This window comes from Cydia fagiglandana, chromosome 1, assembly GCF_963556715.1.
Source record: "Cydia fagiglandana chromosome 1, ilCydFagi1.1, whole genome shotgun sequence".
NCBI lineage: Eukaryota > Metazoa > Arthropoda > Insecta > Lepidoptera > Tortricidae > Cydia > Cydia fagiglandana.
In genome coordinates, this window is record NC_085932.1 from 27,806,049 (window position 1) to 27,820,228 (window position 14,180).

At 38.6% G+C, this 14,180-nt stretch overlaps 1 protein-coding gene across 1 annotated transcript in view; it reads right to left on the reverse strand.

Moving 5' to 3' along the window:
• LOC134668792 (DE-cadherin) overlaps nucleotides 1-14,180 on the reverse strand; it is a 366,389-nt gene that overhangs the window by 23,508 nt on the left and 328,701 nt on the right. Inside the window, exons 16-18 of the mRNA XM_063526248.1 lie at nucleotides 12,223-12,420; nucleotides 10,856-11,072; nucleotides 942-1,160 (exon numbers count right to left, since the gene is read on the reverse strand). Of these exons, the coding sequence (XP_063382318.1) occupies nucleotides 942-1,160; nucleotides 10,856-11,072; nucleotides 12,223-12,420 (634 nt within the window). The remainder of the gene's footprint in view (nucleotides 1-941; nucleotides 1,161-10,855; nucleotides 11,073-12,222; nucleotides 12,421-14,180) is intronic.

The window sequence follows — 14,180 nt, forward strand, 5'->3', positions numbered from 1 at the left end:
TGCAGGTTTCCTCACGATGTTTTCCTTCACCGAAAAGCTAGTGGAAAATATCAAATGATATTTCGTACATAAGTTCCGAAAAACTCATTGGTACGAGCCAGGATTTGAACCCGCGACCTCCGGATTGAAAGTAAGACGTCATATCCACTCGGCCACCACTGCTTGTTACAATACTTGCCGTTGCCAAATTGCGCGCTGTACAGTTGAGTGAGTACAGTTTGTTGGTGGTCACCAAATCTTAATTCTATAGTAATTTAAATTGCATTTTTTCTTATTTACTCGTTACTAATACATACATGTTAATTATAAGATTATTACAATACATGTTAATTGTAAGATTATTAACATGTATTATTGTTTATTTGATATGTTTTCTGAAAGAGCTACGTATTTGTATGATTTCATGTAGGTACATATATGTTTATTTTTTTATATCAATTTCTATAAAGTTATGTACTCACTGAGTATAATTGCATGAATTCTATAGTAATTTAAATTGTATTTTTCTTAATTACTCGTAATACATATTAATTATAAGATTTAATGTTTTGAAAAGAAGTGTCCCGCCGAGTTTGTTGCCGGTCCCATATTGGGATACCCTCCTCCAATTGAGCGGGGACAAATATTCTCGAGGCATTAGTGTAGGGTTAGAGCCGGTGTATCTTTATCTGATGTCCATAAGTGCACTGTAATATGTATACTTGAATAATAAACAATCAAAATTAGTACGTATAACGGGTAAATAGTAAAGCATGCACAAAGCCGTGACGAGTGGCGAAAGACAGGGGAGGCCTTTGCCCAGCAGTGGGACACAATATAGGCTATAAAAAAAAAACGGGTAAATAGAACCAAACCTATAAATTGGTAGAATGGAAAAAATCGTCCAATCTATGGAGATAGTCGATTTTCTAATTTATTATATAAACTATCTTTATCTTTACCTTGAACATCCAGCAGGGGATTGTACTTGAGGGGCCCCAGATAGAAGATCAAGCTGTTGCTGGTGTGTGACGTCACAGTGAGGGTCATGTGGCCCTCGTGGCAGGCCGGGGGTGGGGGGTACATGGCCCAGCCGTCGCCGTGGAAGCCGATGGAGGTCTGCTCGCAACGGGGGCCGGTGAGGCCCTCGGGGCATTCGCATTTGTCCGCGAACGGTGTGCCTGTGGATGAGGAAAAAATATTAGATGGATGTTACTTCTGTACTGGTCCCAATATCTAAGAGGCAAGAAGGCAATACTTATTGCTTTCCAAAAGTAGGTCTTAATTCCTTCTCGTTTTAATTTAAATGCTAAAATTCACGTAGACGTGCTCCGCGACTTTCTCACCAAGGTTTTCGGCAGAGGGGTATGGCGACTCCGGTTATTAAATGCTCTAAGTAAATAAGAGCGATGGACTACAGTTATTATACTATCTTGACGACCGCTTACGCTGATTGGTGTACGCGAAAAATGCACTGTGATTTGTAAAAACCATGTAAAAAATCTAAACCACAATAAATTGTAAAACCAGAATACCTCTAATGGAAACGAAAATAATTCGCATAGATGTTCGATCAGTTTTCATAGCCGAAACAAAAACGAATAAAACAGTGAGTACACTCTGTTTATTACTGACTGTCATCGACCGCCCTAATTTAATTCATATTTCTATGCACTCAACTAGAGATGCACCGGATATTCGGTTACTATCCGGTATCCGGCCTAAACGGCCATGATTCTAATATCCGGCCGGATACCGGATAGTGACCTACTATGCGGCCGGATACCGGATAGTAATATTGCTTGATTTCGGAGTAAACTAATTGGATTTAAGAAACAGTCTTGATCATAATAGTCCTTGTTTATTATTTTAAAACAATTTAAACATTCCACTGACTTGCACGCGCACTCATTTCGAACCTAGAAATGTGTCCGCGCGAACGTTCACTAGGAAATAGGTCAAATCTGCAGAATGCGCACCTGAATAACTGAAATGTAGGTGTCGTTCCGCTGGCCGAATATTCGGCGGCCGGATACCGGACCTGACCATCGGCCGAATATCCGTTAATATAAACAACTATCCGTTGCATCTCTACACTCAACATGAGTGGCATCACTCGTCCATTAGGTTAGAGTGAGTGCTGGAATATATTTGATTGCCTAAAGTGGACGATGCTAATCCATGTTGATAAAATCGACCATTGTCGGCTTTAAAATTATCCAGACTATTATATTATAAAGTCATTATCACAGCACAAAGGATAACTCACGCTAGACCGGACCGAGCCCGGGCCGAGGCATCCGACATGTCATTTTCAATGACGGCTGATCGGTAATCACGTGGTGCTTCCATAGAAAACGAAGCACCGGAATCTCCGGCTCAGTCTAGCGTGAGTCATCCTTAACTAGTATCACTCATTTTGGTGAATAAAAATGTTGGTCTAGAAACCTGACGACGGCAATCTTTAGTGTTCCGTATAAAACTTTGTTTACGGAGCACTTATGGAATCACTTCGGTCTTGGAAATAGGTTAAATTGCGTTTTCTTTTAACGTGCATCGTAGAAGTTTCGTGTAAGGATTAAATTTTTGAAACTAAGATAAAATGTTAAGAAAAAAATTGAATTAACGAGTACGAGAAAGGGGCCGTCTCTAAAGGGGCCGTCTCTAAAGGGGCCGTCTCTAAAGGGGCCGTCTCTAAAGGGGCCGTGTCTAAAGGGGCCGTCTCTAAACGGGCCGTCTCTAAAGGGGCCGTCTCTAAAGGGGCCGTCTCTAAACGGGCCGTCTCTAAAGGGGCTTACTAAACATTAGAATTTTACGCGAACAGAGTCGTAAAAGTGACATTCTGTGTTCCATTCTACTTCCACACATCAACAAATCGCATTTACATTTGATCCAGTCAAACAAATCAACAATAATTAAGTTCGAGCCATTGACATCGACGTATTGCACGAGCATTGTGTATTCGAGAGGAGTGCACACTGCACTTCGGCTCTCAATATCGCGGATTCGCGGATGTCAATAGTGAAGTGTTACTGCAAACTGACAGGCGGCCAAGGATTGTTAGGGGTTACCTGTTATGTATATTAGGTGGGACAGGAATGGCGAAGATTTTCAGAGTATATAGGCACGATAGAATTAGCCTTATAGTATCACGATTTTCACAGCCTATTTGCTTCTCACTAATTTTAACTTTCACGTTTATACATTATTTATTACGAAAACGGGACATTATCGCGTATAATTAAATTCTAAAACAGTCAGTCTGACAATATGCATGGCGGAATAAAAAAAAGCTTTTACTGAACTGAAATATACGAGTATGTCATTTATTTATTTATTTATTTATTTATTTATTTATTTATTATTCGGAGAACCAACAGCTATCAATTGTACAATAGATATGTATATAGATAACAGAAAGCCAATTATAGGTTCCCGCCAATAGCAACAGGTTAACAAACAAATGGTGGTTAGCACTAAATTTTACGTGTTACCACTAATATTCTAAAATACGTATACTTATTATACACCGTGAAATTTTAGTGGTTGTTTTCCCGCGGCAGGGCGATTTGCTATCGGTAGTACTTTCGAATTATGATAGACAAACTTATAAATAAACTGTTTTCCAAAAACAAAAATTACAAAAAAAAAATCTAAACTCGAACAAGCGAAAAACAATAGTAACACACTAAAACTGCAAGTCGACGACAGTTCCGATATTGTAAACAGATAAACAAATAAACAAGCACATGTTACTTTTTTAAACTGTGTAACAGGCTAGAGTGCTTTACTGTTTGACAACTGAAAATAAAATTTACTTAGACTGTTCCTTCCTTCGAGCAACACGGAAGGGAGGCGGCATTCGCACTATTTCCCCTCTGCCGAGGTACAAGATTAGCGCGTCAATTTAATCTAGCGCGGGTAATAAAACTAGTTGCACTTGGATTTTTCACTACACACACACTGAACACTGCTGCACAAAAATGCCTGTTTGCTCGGTTTTTTGTTATAAAAAGAGGTCGGGGACATCAAATTTAAAAAAAGAAAGTGTTACATTTCACATGTAATATTTTTTTTACATATCATACGTTAAATTACATTTAAATACAATTATTATATTTTAGTCCCAAGTAATTGTTGGATTTATCGATTTTGCTCGCTCAGTACAAATTGCGGATCGGTCGAGCGACAAATCCGACTTCTCATCTCTCAGAATACAATGACATACTTCAACGAAAATGTGTTAGTGTGCGTGTTGTGACACTAGTCACTCGTCCGTACACAAAAAGAGATCGAGGTTTGCAAGATTTGTCTTTGATGTGTGTCATTTTCTATGTATTTGTGTCGTCATTACAGATTGGATTTTGTATGTAAGTGTGTGAGAAATGCGACTGTGTGCACCTTTCCCCCCGCGAAAAATAGCAGAAAGATTTGTACGGCGAGATATCGCTTGGGCCCCTCCCTTCCGACATGTCGGAAGCCGGTGTTGCTCGAAGGTTCCTTCACGATCAACAGTTGAAATAAAACCTTTTTATTAGTTTGATGATTGCCATTACGTTGTGTCAACTTTGGTAAATCGAATAATTACATCCTCTTCGCTTATTAAACTAATGTGATAACAGATCCTGTCAATGTCATCACTGCTATTTCTAGTAAAATGGATCGACATTACGAATATTCTAATTTAGAGTACGTCGCGATGGTGCAGCTGTACGCTAGGGCTAACTACGACTCCCACGCCGCCCGGCGACTTTACGCGGAACCGGACCATTTACAGTCGCTGCGTCTTCGGGGGATTTTAAACCCCCAAGTTCCACACGGACGAACAATTGTCACCGCAACACAGCGGCTGCTTAACCACGGGCAGTTTCAAACGCCAGCACATGCACAGGGCAGAGGTGATTGTGTATTGAACGTGGCGGATTGCAGTTCGAACAATTATTGCGGTATCGGGAAGTTTAAGTGTTTGTTTAAGTTTTTGATCATTAAAAGCTTGATCTTAACTTGTTATGTTTACTTTTAAGGATCTGCAAACTAACTGCACGTAAAATGTGTGAAGGTAAAATAAATGGAACTACTTTTTAGGTTATTTTGTTTCATTCACTCAAAAGAATTAGGTAGGTACTACTGCAGTGCTACTACTGGTGTTAGGTCACTTTCGAGTTTCGTTCGACACATTTATAAATCTGACATTTCTTAACATTATTTAAAAAAAAGATTACACATCGACTGTGTATCGATAGCAGAATCATTTCGTTGCGGGAAAACAACCACTAAAATTTCACGGTGTATTATTCTACAATACAAAGCAATACTCTTTATGGTACATACTGAACTAGGAAAACAAAACTTATTAATAATATACATCTATCGATACAGTAATATGCTATCGCATACGACTCGCTCACTTAAATAATTTGTCTGTCAGAATACGTCTTATAGTTGTGATGTTGCTATTAAAAACGTCAATATCACGCTCTTTCGATAGTTCATTTAGACTTTTACCAGCTCGTAATAGAAAGCTATTCCTTCTATAATTTCGCGATGAAAATGGTATTGAGAGGGGAGGGAAGTATCTTTTAGACCTAGATGGAATATTGAAGGAGAGCTTAGCGAGCAATTCAGGACAATCAATGTTACCATTTAAAATTTTAAGTATATAAGTAATATCTGCAATCTGTCGACGTTTATGTAATGGAACAAGATGATGTTTTTTACAGATACTGTCATAATTTGACGAATTATAAGGAGTTTTCAATTTAAAACAGAGATATTTTACAAACTTTTTCTGTATACGTTCAATTCTGTTAACATAAATATTATAACATGGGTTCCAAATTTGAGACGCATATTCAAGTTTGCTTCTTACATATGTACAATAAAGAACTTTAATGGTTTTAATTTGGGTAAAATGTAAGGAGCTACGCATTATAAATCCCAATACCTTAGTAGCACTAGTTACTATATTATCTATATGTGCGTCAAATAATAGCTTTGAATCATGGGTGACTCCCAGGTCCTTCATATATGACACAGTTTTGAGCACATGATTAACACGTTCGCGGACGCTCAGTCACACCAGTTGGACACCTAAATTTTGTATGGAAATATTGGGACTGTTATAGCATTCCTGTCACTACAAATATATCTTTTAGGTTTGTATATGACGCGTAATGCTATGCAAGGCGAATGCTATGCAATCCGCGTCAATATGAAGTATATTTTTTATACGCTATGTGACAACAAATGCTATACAATTCGGATGCATAAGCATGTCTGTCACATGACGTAGTCAATATGGGATTTTATATGACATCGCATGTTATAGCATTCATACATCGTGCTCGATGGACTTGATGGCTGAGACTTCTGACTTCCTAAGGGCACGATTTTTGCTCTAAAGACTCATTTGCTGACCTCTTTAAACAATTTTCTTCTTCTGTTTTGTTCCCTCTTTGCTTATCATTGTAATATTGAGTCCATCTCATACATGCCCCATGCCAAGCACGTTCGCTGTTCATTCGACCTCAAATTATGTGATACTACCTACAAATTATGCGTTGGAGACCGGCTCTAATCTAAAGGCCCAGTTATGGGTCTCATAGCATGTTGTAGAGAGTCGAGTTGCAATGTTGAGCTCTCTTAAAATGAGAGGTTTGTTCTTCTAGCTGTCCAAGGTATACGCAGCATTTTACGCCAATACTACTTCTCAAAAGTGTCAATATGTACCGCATTACACTTTTTCAGTTCCCTGTAACGCACCGCCGCGTTAAGTTCTGGACGTAAAGCGTCCACCACTTTTCCTGCCAAGCGATGATTCACCCAACTTTATATTCTTTTTCGGATGCATCTGCACCAAATACAAGGCATGAAATATACACAGAATGATACCACAAATGCGTGTCATAAGGTCCTTACCTTGTGGGAGGTGATCATCGAGCGCCAACAGGCTATAATTCACAATTATATGACCAAAACTATGACTAGTAACGTAATTATTTCAATAATAGGTATACACATTCATGCCTCACTTTTTCACAATAATCGTTATCAAAATTTTACTGTAGTATAATTAACAGCAAGTAAACACGTTTGTTTATTAAAACACAATGAAAAACTTAAAGAAATTGTAAGAAAAACATTAACACGTTCGCGGACGCGGATTGCATAGCATCCGTTTTTGTACTCCTCCTGGTGACGCGCCTGCTATTGCATCCGTTATTCTTTTTAAATTTCTTCGTTGAAATGCTTATCAATCCGCTTAACCACAGTATAATATTATTCATCAACTTTTCCTCTACCAGTCACCAGAGTCAAATAATGCGTACTGCCATATTACATAGTTTTATCGAAGTTAAAAATTATCCTGTGACGTCTCCAAATTGGCCCCCCTTTCTGTGACGCGGATGCTATAGCATTCGTCTTTGTATGGCAGCTCCCTTAGTAGCCCGGCAGGTGCGTCTGGGAGTGGACACATGTAATTTGGGTCAATTTCGTGCGCGATAGCGATTTTGACGTATTTTTATAAAATCGTAATTAATGTTTTTCTTACAATTTCTTTAAGTTTTTCATTGTGTTTTAATAAACAAACGTGTTTACTTGCTGTTAATTATACTACAGTAAAATTTTGATAACGATTAATGTGAAAAAGTGAGGCATGAATGTGTATACCTATTATTGAAATAATTACGTTACTAGTCATAGTTTTGGTCATATAATTGTGAATTATAGCCTGTTGGCGCTCGATGATCACCTCCCACAAGGTAAGCACCTTATGACACGCATTTGTGGTATCATTCTGTGTATATTTCATGCCTTGTATTTGGTGCAGATGCATCCGAAAAAGAATATAAAGTTGGGTGAATCATCGCTTGGCAGGAAAAGTGGTGGACGCTTTACGTCCAGAACTTAACGCGGCGGTGCGTTACAGGGAACTGAAAAAGTGTAATACGGTACATATTGACACTTTTGAGAAGTAGTGTTGGCGTAAAATGCTGCGTATACCTTGGACAGCTAGAAGAACAAACCTCTCATTTTAAGAGAGCTCAACATTGCAACTCGGCTCTCTACAACATGCTATGAGACCCATGACTGGGCCTTAAGATTAGAGCCGGTCTCCAACGCATAATTTGTAGGTAGTATCACATAATTTGAGGTCGAATGAACAGCGAACGTGCTTGGCATGGGGCATGTATGAGATGGACTCAATATTACAATGATAAGCAAAGAGGGAACAAAACAGAAGAAGAAAATTGTTTGAAGAGGTCAGCAAATGAGTCTTTAGAGCAAAAATCGCGCCCTTAGGAAGTCAGAAGTCTCAGCCATCAAGTCCATCGAGCACGATGTATGAATGCTATAACATGCGATGTCATATAAAATCCCATCTTGACTACGTCATGTGACAGACATGCTTATGCATCCGAATTGTATAGCATTTGTTGTCACATAGCGTATAAAAAATATACTTCATATTGACGCGGATTGCATAGCATTCGCCTTGCATAGCATTACGCGTCATATACAAACCTAAAAGATATATTTGTAGTGACAGGAATGCTATAACAGTCCCAATATTTCCATACAAAATTTAGGTGTCCAACTGGTGTGACTGAGCGTCCGCGAACGTGTTAATTACGATTTTATAAAAATACGTCAAAATCGCTATCGCGCACGAAATTGACCCAAATTACATGTGTCCACTCCCAGACGCACCTGCCGGGCTACTAAGGGAGCTGCCATACAAAGACGAATGCTATAGCATCCGCGTCACAGAAAGGGGGTCCAATTTGGAGACGTCACAGGATAATTTTTAACTTCGATAAAACTATGTAATATGGCAGTACGCATTATTTGACTCTGGTGACTGGTAGAGGAAAAGTTGATGAATAATATTATACTGTGGTTAAGCGGATTGATAAGCATTTCAACGAAGAAATTTAAAAAGAATAACGGATGCAATAGCAGGCGCGTCACCAGGAGGAGTACAAAAACGGATGCTATGCAATCCGCGTCCGCGAACGTGTTAATAAGCTTATATGTAGTTGGAATTGCATTTTGTTGTCTCGTGAAGGTTAATGTAAAACATTTAGATACATTGAGGTCTAATTTATTGGTCTGACAATATGCAACGAGACGCGTAAGGTCATCTTGTAAAAGAGCAGAATCATCTAATGAATTTACTTTGGTAAAAATTTTCATGTCGTCAGCAAAACAAAGCAATTTAGAAAAATGGAAACAATCACTGATGTCATTTACAAATATATTAAAAAGCAAAGGCCCCAGCAACGATCCTTGCGGAACGCCACTGGGAACAGTTACCCAGCCAGACATATAGTTGTTAATGACGACAGCTTGCGACCTGTTATTAATATAAGACGTGAACCAGCGCAACAGATCACCGTGAATACCCATATTATTTAACTTAGTGATTAGCAATTTATGGTCAATTCTATCGAACGCTTTACTATAGTCTGTATATACTACATCTACTTGACTACCTTCAGACATGACTTTAGTTACATAATCATTAAGGAGTATTAAATTTGAAACGGTAGACTTACATCGCAGGAAACCATGCTGGAAAGGACTAAAATAATTTTTAATTGCCGCATAAACTTGAGTATGAACTAGTTTTTCAAGTACTTTAGCAAGTATACAAAGTTTTGAGATTGGCCTATAATTTGTTACTTCTGTTTTTGGGCCTTTCTTATGAACGGGTGTAATGTAGGCCGATTTCCATATCGAAGGGACGTTACATTCAACAAATGAGCGCTTAAATAGTAGAGATATAGGAATCACAATAGTATTCGCGCAATTAATCAAAAATAGGGCCGGCATATCATCGGGTCCAGCTGATTTTGACGGATCCAATTTTAACAATAACTTTACAACAGCATCAGAGTTAACTTCTATATTAGTCTAGAAAAAGTGGCATGTAATGGAAGGCTTAGTCACTTTTTCTTTAGTATGTGACATCTAATTCAGTTTATTACAAGCTTTTATTTAGTTTCACCTGTCCCGTTGTCTGTAATCAAATCTTGCAAGTTATTAAATTTGATCCACTTCCCGGTTTCCGATTGAGCTGAAATTTTGCATGCATGTATAAATCGGATGACAATGCAATATTATGGTACCATCGAGTTGATCTGATGATGGAGACAGGAGGTGGCCAAAGGAACTCTGTGATGAAACAACGCAACCTAATTATGATAGGGGTTTTTAGAATTGTTTCGATAAAAGCTTGTACCAAAAATGGAATTTTTGCCAAAAACTTATTATTTATATAAGTACATATAGTACAGTGACTAGTTAAAAACACATAGCAAAATATTTGATAGATATATTAATTTGTTCCCAAAGTAACACACAATTTATGACGAATTCCCAAAACTATAACTGTGTATCGAAAAATAGCGTACCTAATAGACTAAAGCTTTTACAATGTCCACGATACCATATAGAACGTCAAATCCGATTGTAGTCTATTATTGTCACTGTCAGACTCCGTCGACCGGCGGCGGCGGTCCTTTTGTGAGCAAAGGGTTTGCACAACAGAGTATCATTTTAGTGTTTCAACATTGTCCTGACGTGTGATCTACTGCTTTCGGGAAACTACGAGTTTTAGGTGAAAACTGGGGAGTTTTACGATCTTTTTAAGAGTTTGTTGAGGTAAGAATAACGTTTTTGTTATTGACAACTGGTTATCTTCGATTACTTGTAAAAAGGAATGACCATTTTGATGTGAGAAAGTGATCCAGCATTATTGATTTGGTGGAAATAGTTTAGGCCATTCCAAATAATAAACAATTAATATTTTTTAAGCAAGTTTCCAGAGAACATCATCTGTTTCTTCACGTAAGCTCAAAATATAACTCACCTCCGTTCAAACACACGATCCTGCTCTCCACTTCACACGTACACTCCGGCTCCACCCTCGCAGACACGCCAACGAAGCTGCTAGTGTTGGTGTACACAGACAGAGGCACGTTGTTCTTCATCAGCACGTTGCGGCACGAGTCCTCGCATTCCACCTTCTCGACCATGCACTCGTCGATGTTGATCATGTAGATTCTGGCGTTCAGCTCTTTCTCCAACTGCGGACAATTTTGAGGTTAGTTTCAAAAAAAAAACGCCACGTGGTTAAGTCAAGGCCTGGCTGGTGACGATAATCACTAGTAAGGTTCTTTGTATGGCTCTGACTTTTCAAGTATTATAGAAGCTGGAGCTGGATACCTAAATAAACCGTACTCGTACAATTGTTATCTCAATACAAAAGAAAAAGTCAACCAACACGTCCATAGCATACGAGTAAATACCTAACACAAATGGAACGTATTTGAAATTGAAAAGTTCTTTTGTGTAGACGACGAAAAATATAAAGCGGCCTAGATATTTCAGTTTCAAACAATTCGATGGCTTGTATTGTTGTTGAGTTGACAACAGAGAGCTAAATCCACTGATAAAACAGCTTTTTATTTTATATTAATGGAATCTACAAAAATAAAGTTGGATTCGGATATTTTGGATAGAACCAAATGGCGGAAAAGAGGGGAGTCCTTTGTCCACTGCTGGACACTCATAAAGGCTAATAAAAAATGGAATCTATTTCTAAGGGAACCATAAAAAAGTTGGACACAAAATTAAGGCATTTTTTGCCGCCGCAGATGTTATTCAAAGTCAATTTGTGATTAAAATTTGATGCTTACTTAGGAGACTTGGTCACAGCTGGTTTGTTTAGCATTATGCGATATTTTTGTAATTAATTAACCTCATTTTATTGATGAATCACCAAGGACAGAAGGTACTTAGATAAGAGGACGGAACATAATAGAGTATATGTCAAGTTTCAATTATTAGTGTCAATTACCTTCTTCACTTATTTGTTTTTAGGTAATTGATGGTTATTGCAAATTGAGGTGGCAGTAGGGTGTCCACACAACTCACCTCCTCCTGTATTGTGGTGACCATACCGTAGCTTCTCCGGCGGATATTACCTAATGCGAGCCAAGCGCAAAGAAATTCACCCCAATGAACGCGTCCTTGACTGTCGTCTGGTAACAAGCTTTAACGGTAGGGTGTCCACACAACTCACCTACTCCTGTATTGTGGTGACCTGATGACCATGCCGTAGCTTCTCTGGCGGATAGTACGGCGAGCCGCGCGCAGAGAATTTGACTCATCGGAACGCGTCCTTGACTGTCGTCTGGTCACAAGCTTTAACGGTAGGGTGTCCACACAACTCACCTCCTCCTGTATCGTGGTGACCATGCTGTCTAGCTTCTCTGGCGGGTAGTACGGTGAGCCGTGCGCAGAGAACCTCACATCAAGGAACGCATCTTTCACTGTTGGTTTGTTGAAGACAGTGAATACGTCCACGTTATCCAAAGACGTGTTGTAGAGCTTCGCCAGACGGTGATGCAACTTGTCCTTTTTGCTTGAGCCCTGTAGAGAAAGTTATATATTAATGCATGTATAGTGGTAAACAGATCAGTATAGTGATAATAGTGACTTAAAAGCCACCCCAGCGTAGCGTCTTTTGAGCGTCGGCGTCTAGTCAACGCTATGAAAAATGGCGTCGCTGCGCAGTTGCGCCAACGTTGCGTCGAGCAACAACCATAGAGTTGACTAGACGCCGACGCTCTAAAGACGCTAGGGTGGGGTGGCCCTAAACAAAACTATGCTTACGTAAAACTACTAAATAACGTGAAAAAGGCCGCTCCGCATTTTTGCCGAACATTGTCAGAACCCATATACCAAATTGAATTCTTCGGTGAGATATTACTCTTATGCTAAAAATAGAGGAATCCCCTTTCGCGCTACAAGCGTTGGATATCCAACATTTGACACTTCAGCATCGAGTGGGAATCGAATGAGACGCCTGAGTGAGTACGAATTGGGTGAGCACCACGGATCACGGTTTACGACTAGATGGAGCATGTACGGTGTACAATAATATCATTCGAAATAAAGCTTTGGAGACGGATTGATCGCGTATGATGAATTTATAATACATCCCGACATTTCAAAACCTTTATCGATCGTGGTCAACTGACTAAGGAAAAAATATATATTTACCTCTATCAAAATTACAATCCGCAAAACTACCTAACTATACAAATATAATGAACTAGAATCTATAAGTTTTAAGGCTGGTTGCGAAATTGGTTCATAAGGCTGTTTATACACTACAATTATTTTCAAGTAAAGATACAGCTACTCCGGCTCTAATCCTACACCTCCGAAGAAGATTTAAATTCCTTCTAAATAGTAGGAGGGTTCTTAATATGGAACCGGCAAGAAACTCGAAAAGACACATCTTGTCAAACATTGGAAAAGGATACTTGTCACGCACGGATACCGATGATGGATGGACGCATTCGAACAGTGAAGGTATAATACTAAACTTTTTTATTATATGAGTGCATATTAGTGGGACCTAGTGTGAGACCATCTATGGTAAGCAGTGAGCACACACGTTCCTATCTACATAATTTTGCCTCAAAACGTGCAACTAGGAAGCATTTCTACACACAATTCGATGTGTTTATTCTATATATCTCCCACAACGCCGTCTCGCCGTAAAAATTTGAATATTCAGATTTCCCTAAAATAAAATCTTTTCGACGGGCTTTTTGCCTCATTATATTTCATAACAGCAGTAGAAAATTCAAGGAAATGATTATACTTTTTGGGGTCTAAATATGACAGTATTACACGTGTAAGATTTCCTTTTTTCAGGTATACTCAGTACAATTTATCGACACGTGTCAATCGAATTTCAACTTTAGCTTTCCGATTTAAAGTTTAAATTAGATTCCGCAAATTTTCACTCGTTTCTAAATTAATCGTCAAAAATTAATTAAACAGTTATATTTCTTAATCTTAACTCATTCCAAATGTAGAATCAATTTCAAAAAGAATTAAAATATGTTCCAAAAATTAATTATGAAGTATGCATAGTGAAAAATACCTCGTAAATCTAGCAAGAATTCTATGGCTTCCTGCCAGAATAAAGTTTCATGCGGCAATTCCACAGTCATTTGTTTTCAATTGGAATCTGTCCCACTCGGTTGAACATTAGAGCATTCGGTTGAAGTTATAAGTTGCATTAAGACGATTAATGAGAGCAAGCCTGGCTGCATGCTCGCTACGTCTGCGTAACTTCATTTTGGTGAACTTATTCCATTATTTTAATATAGTGC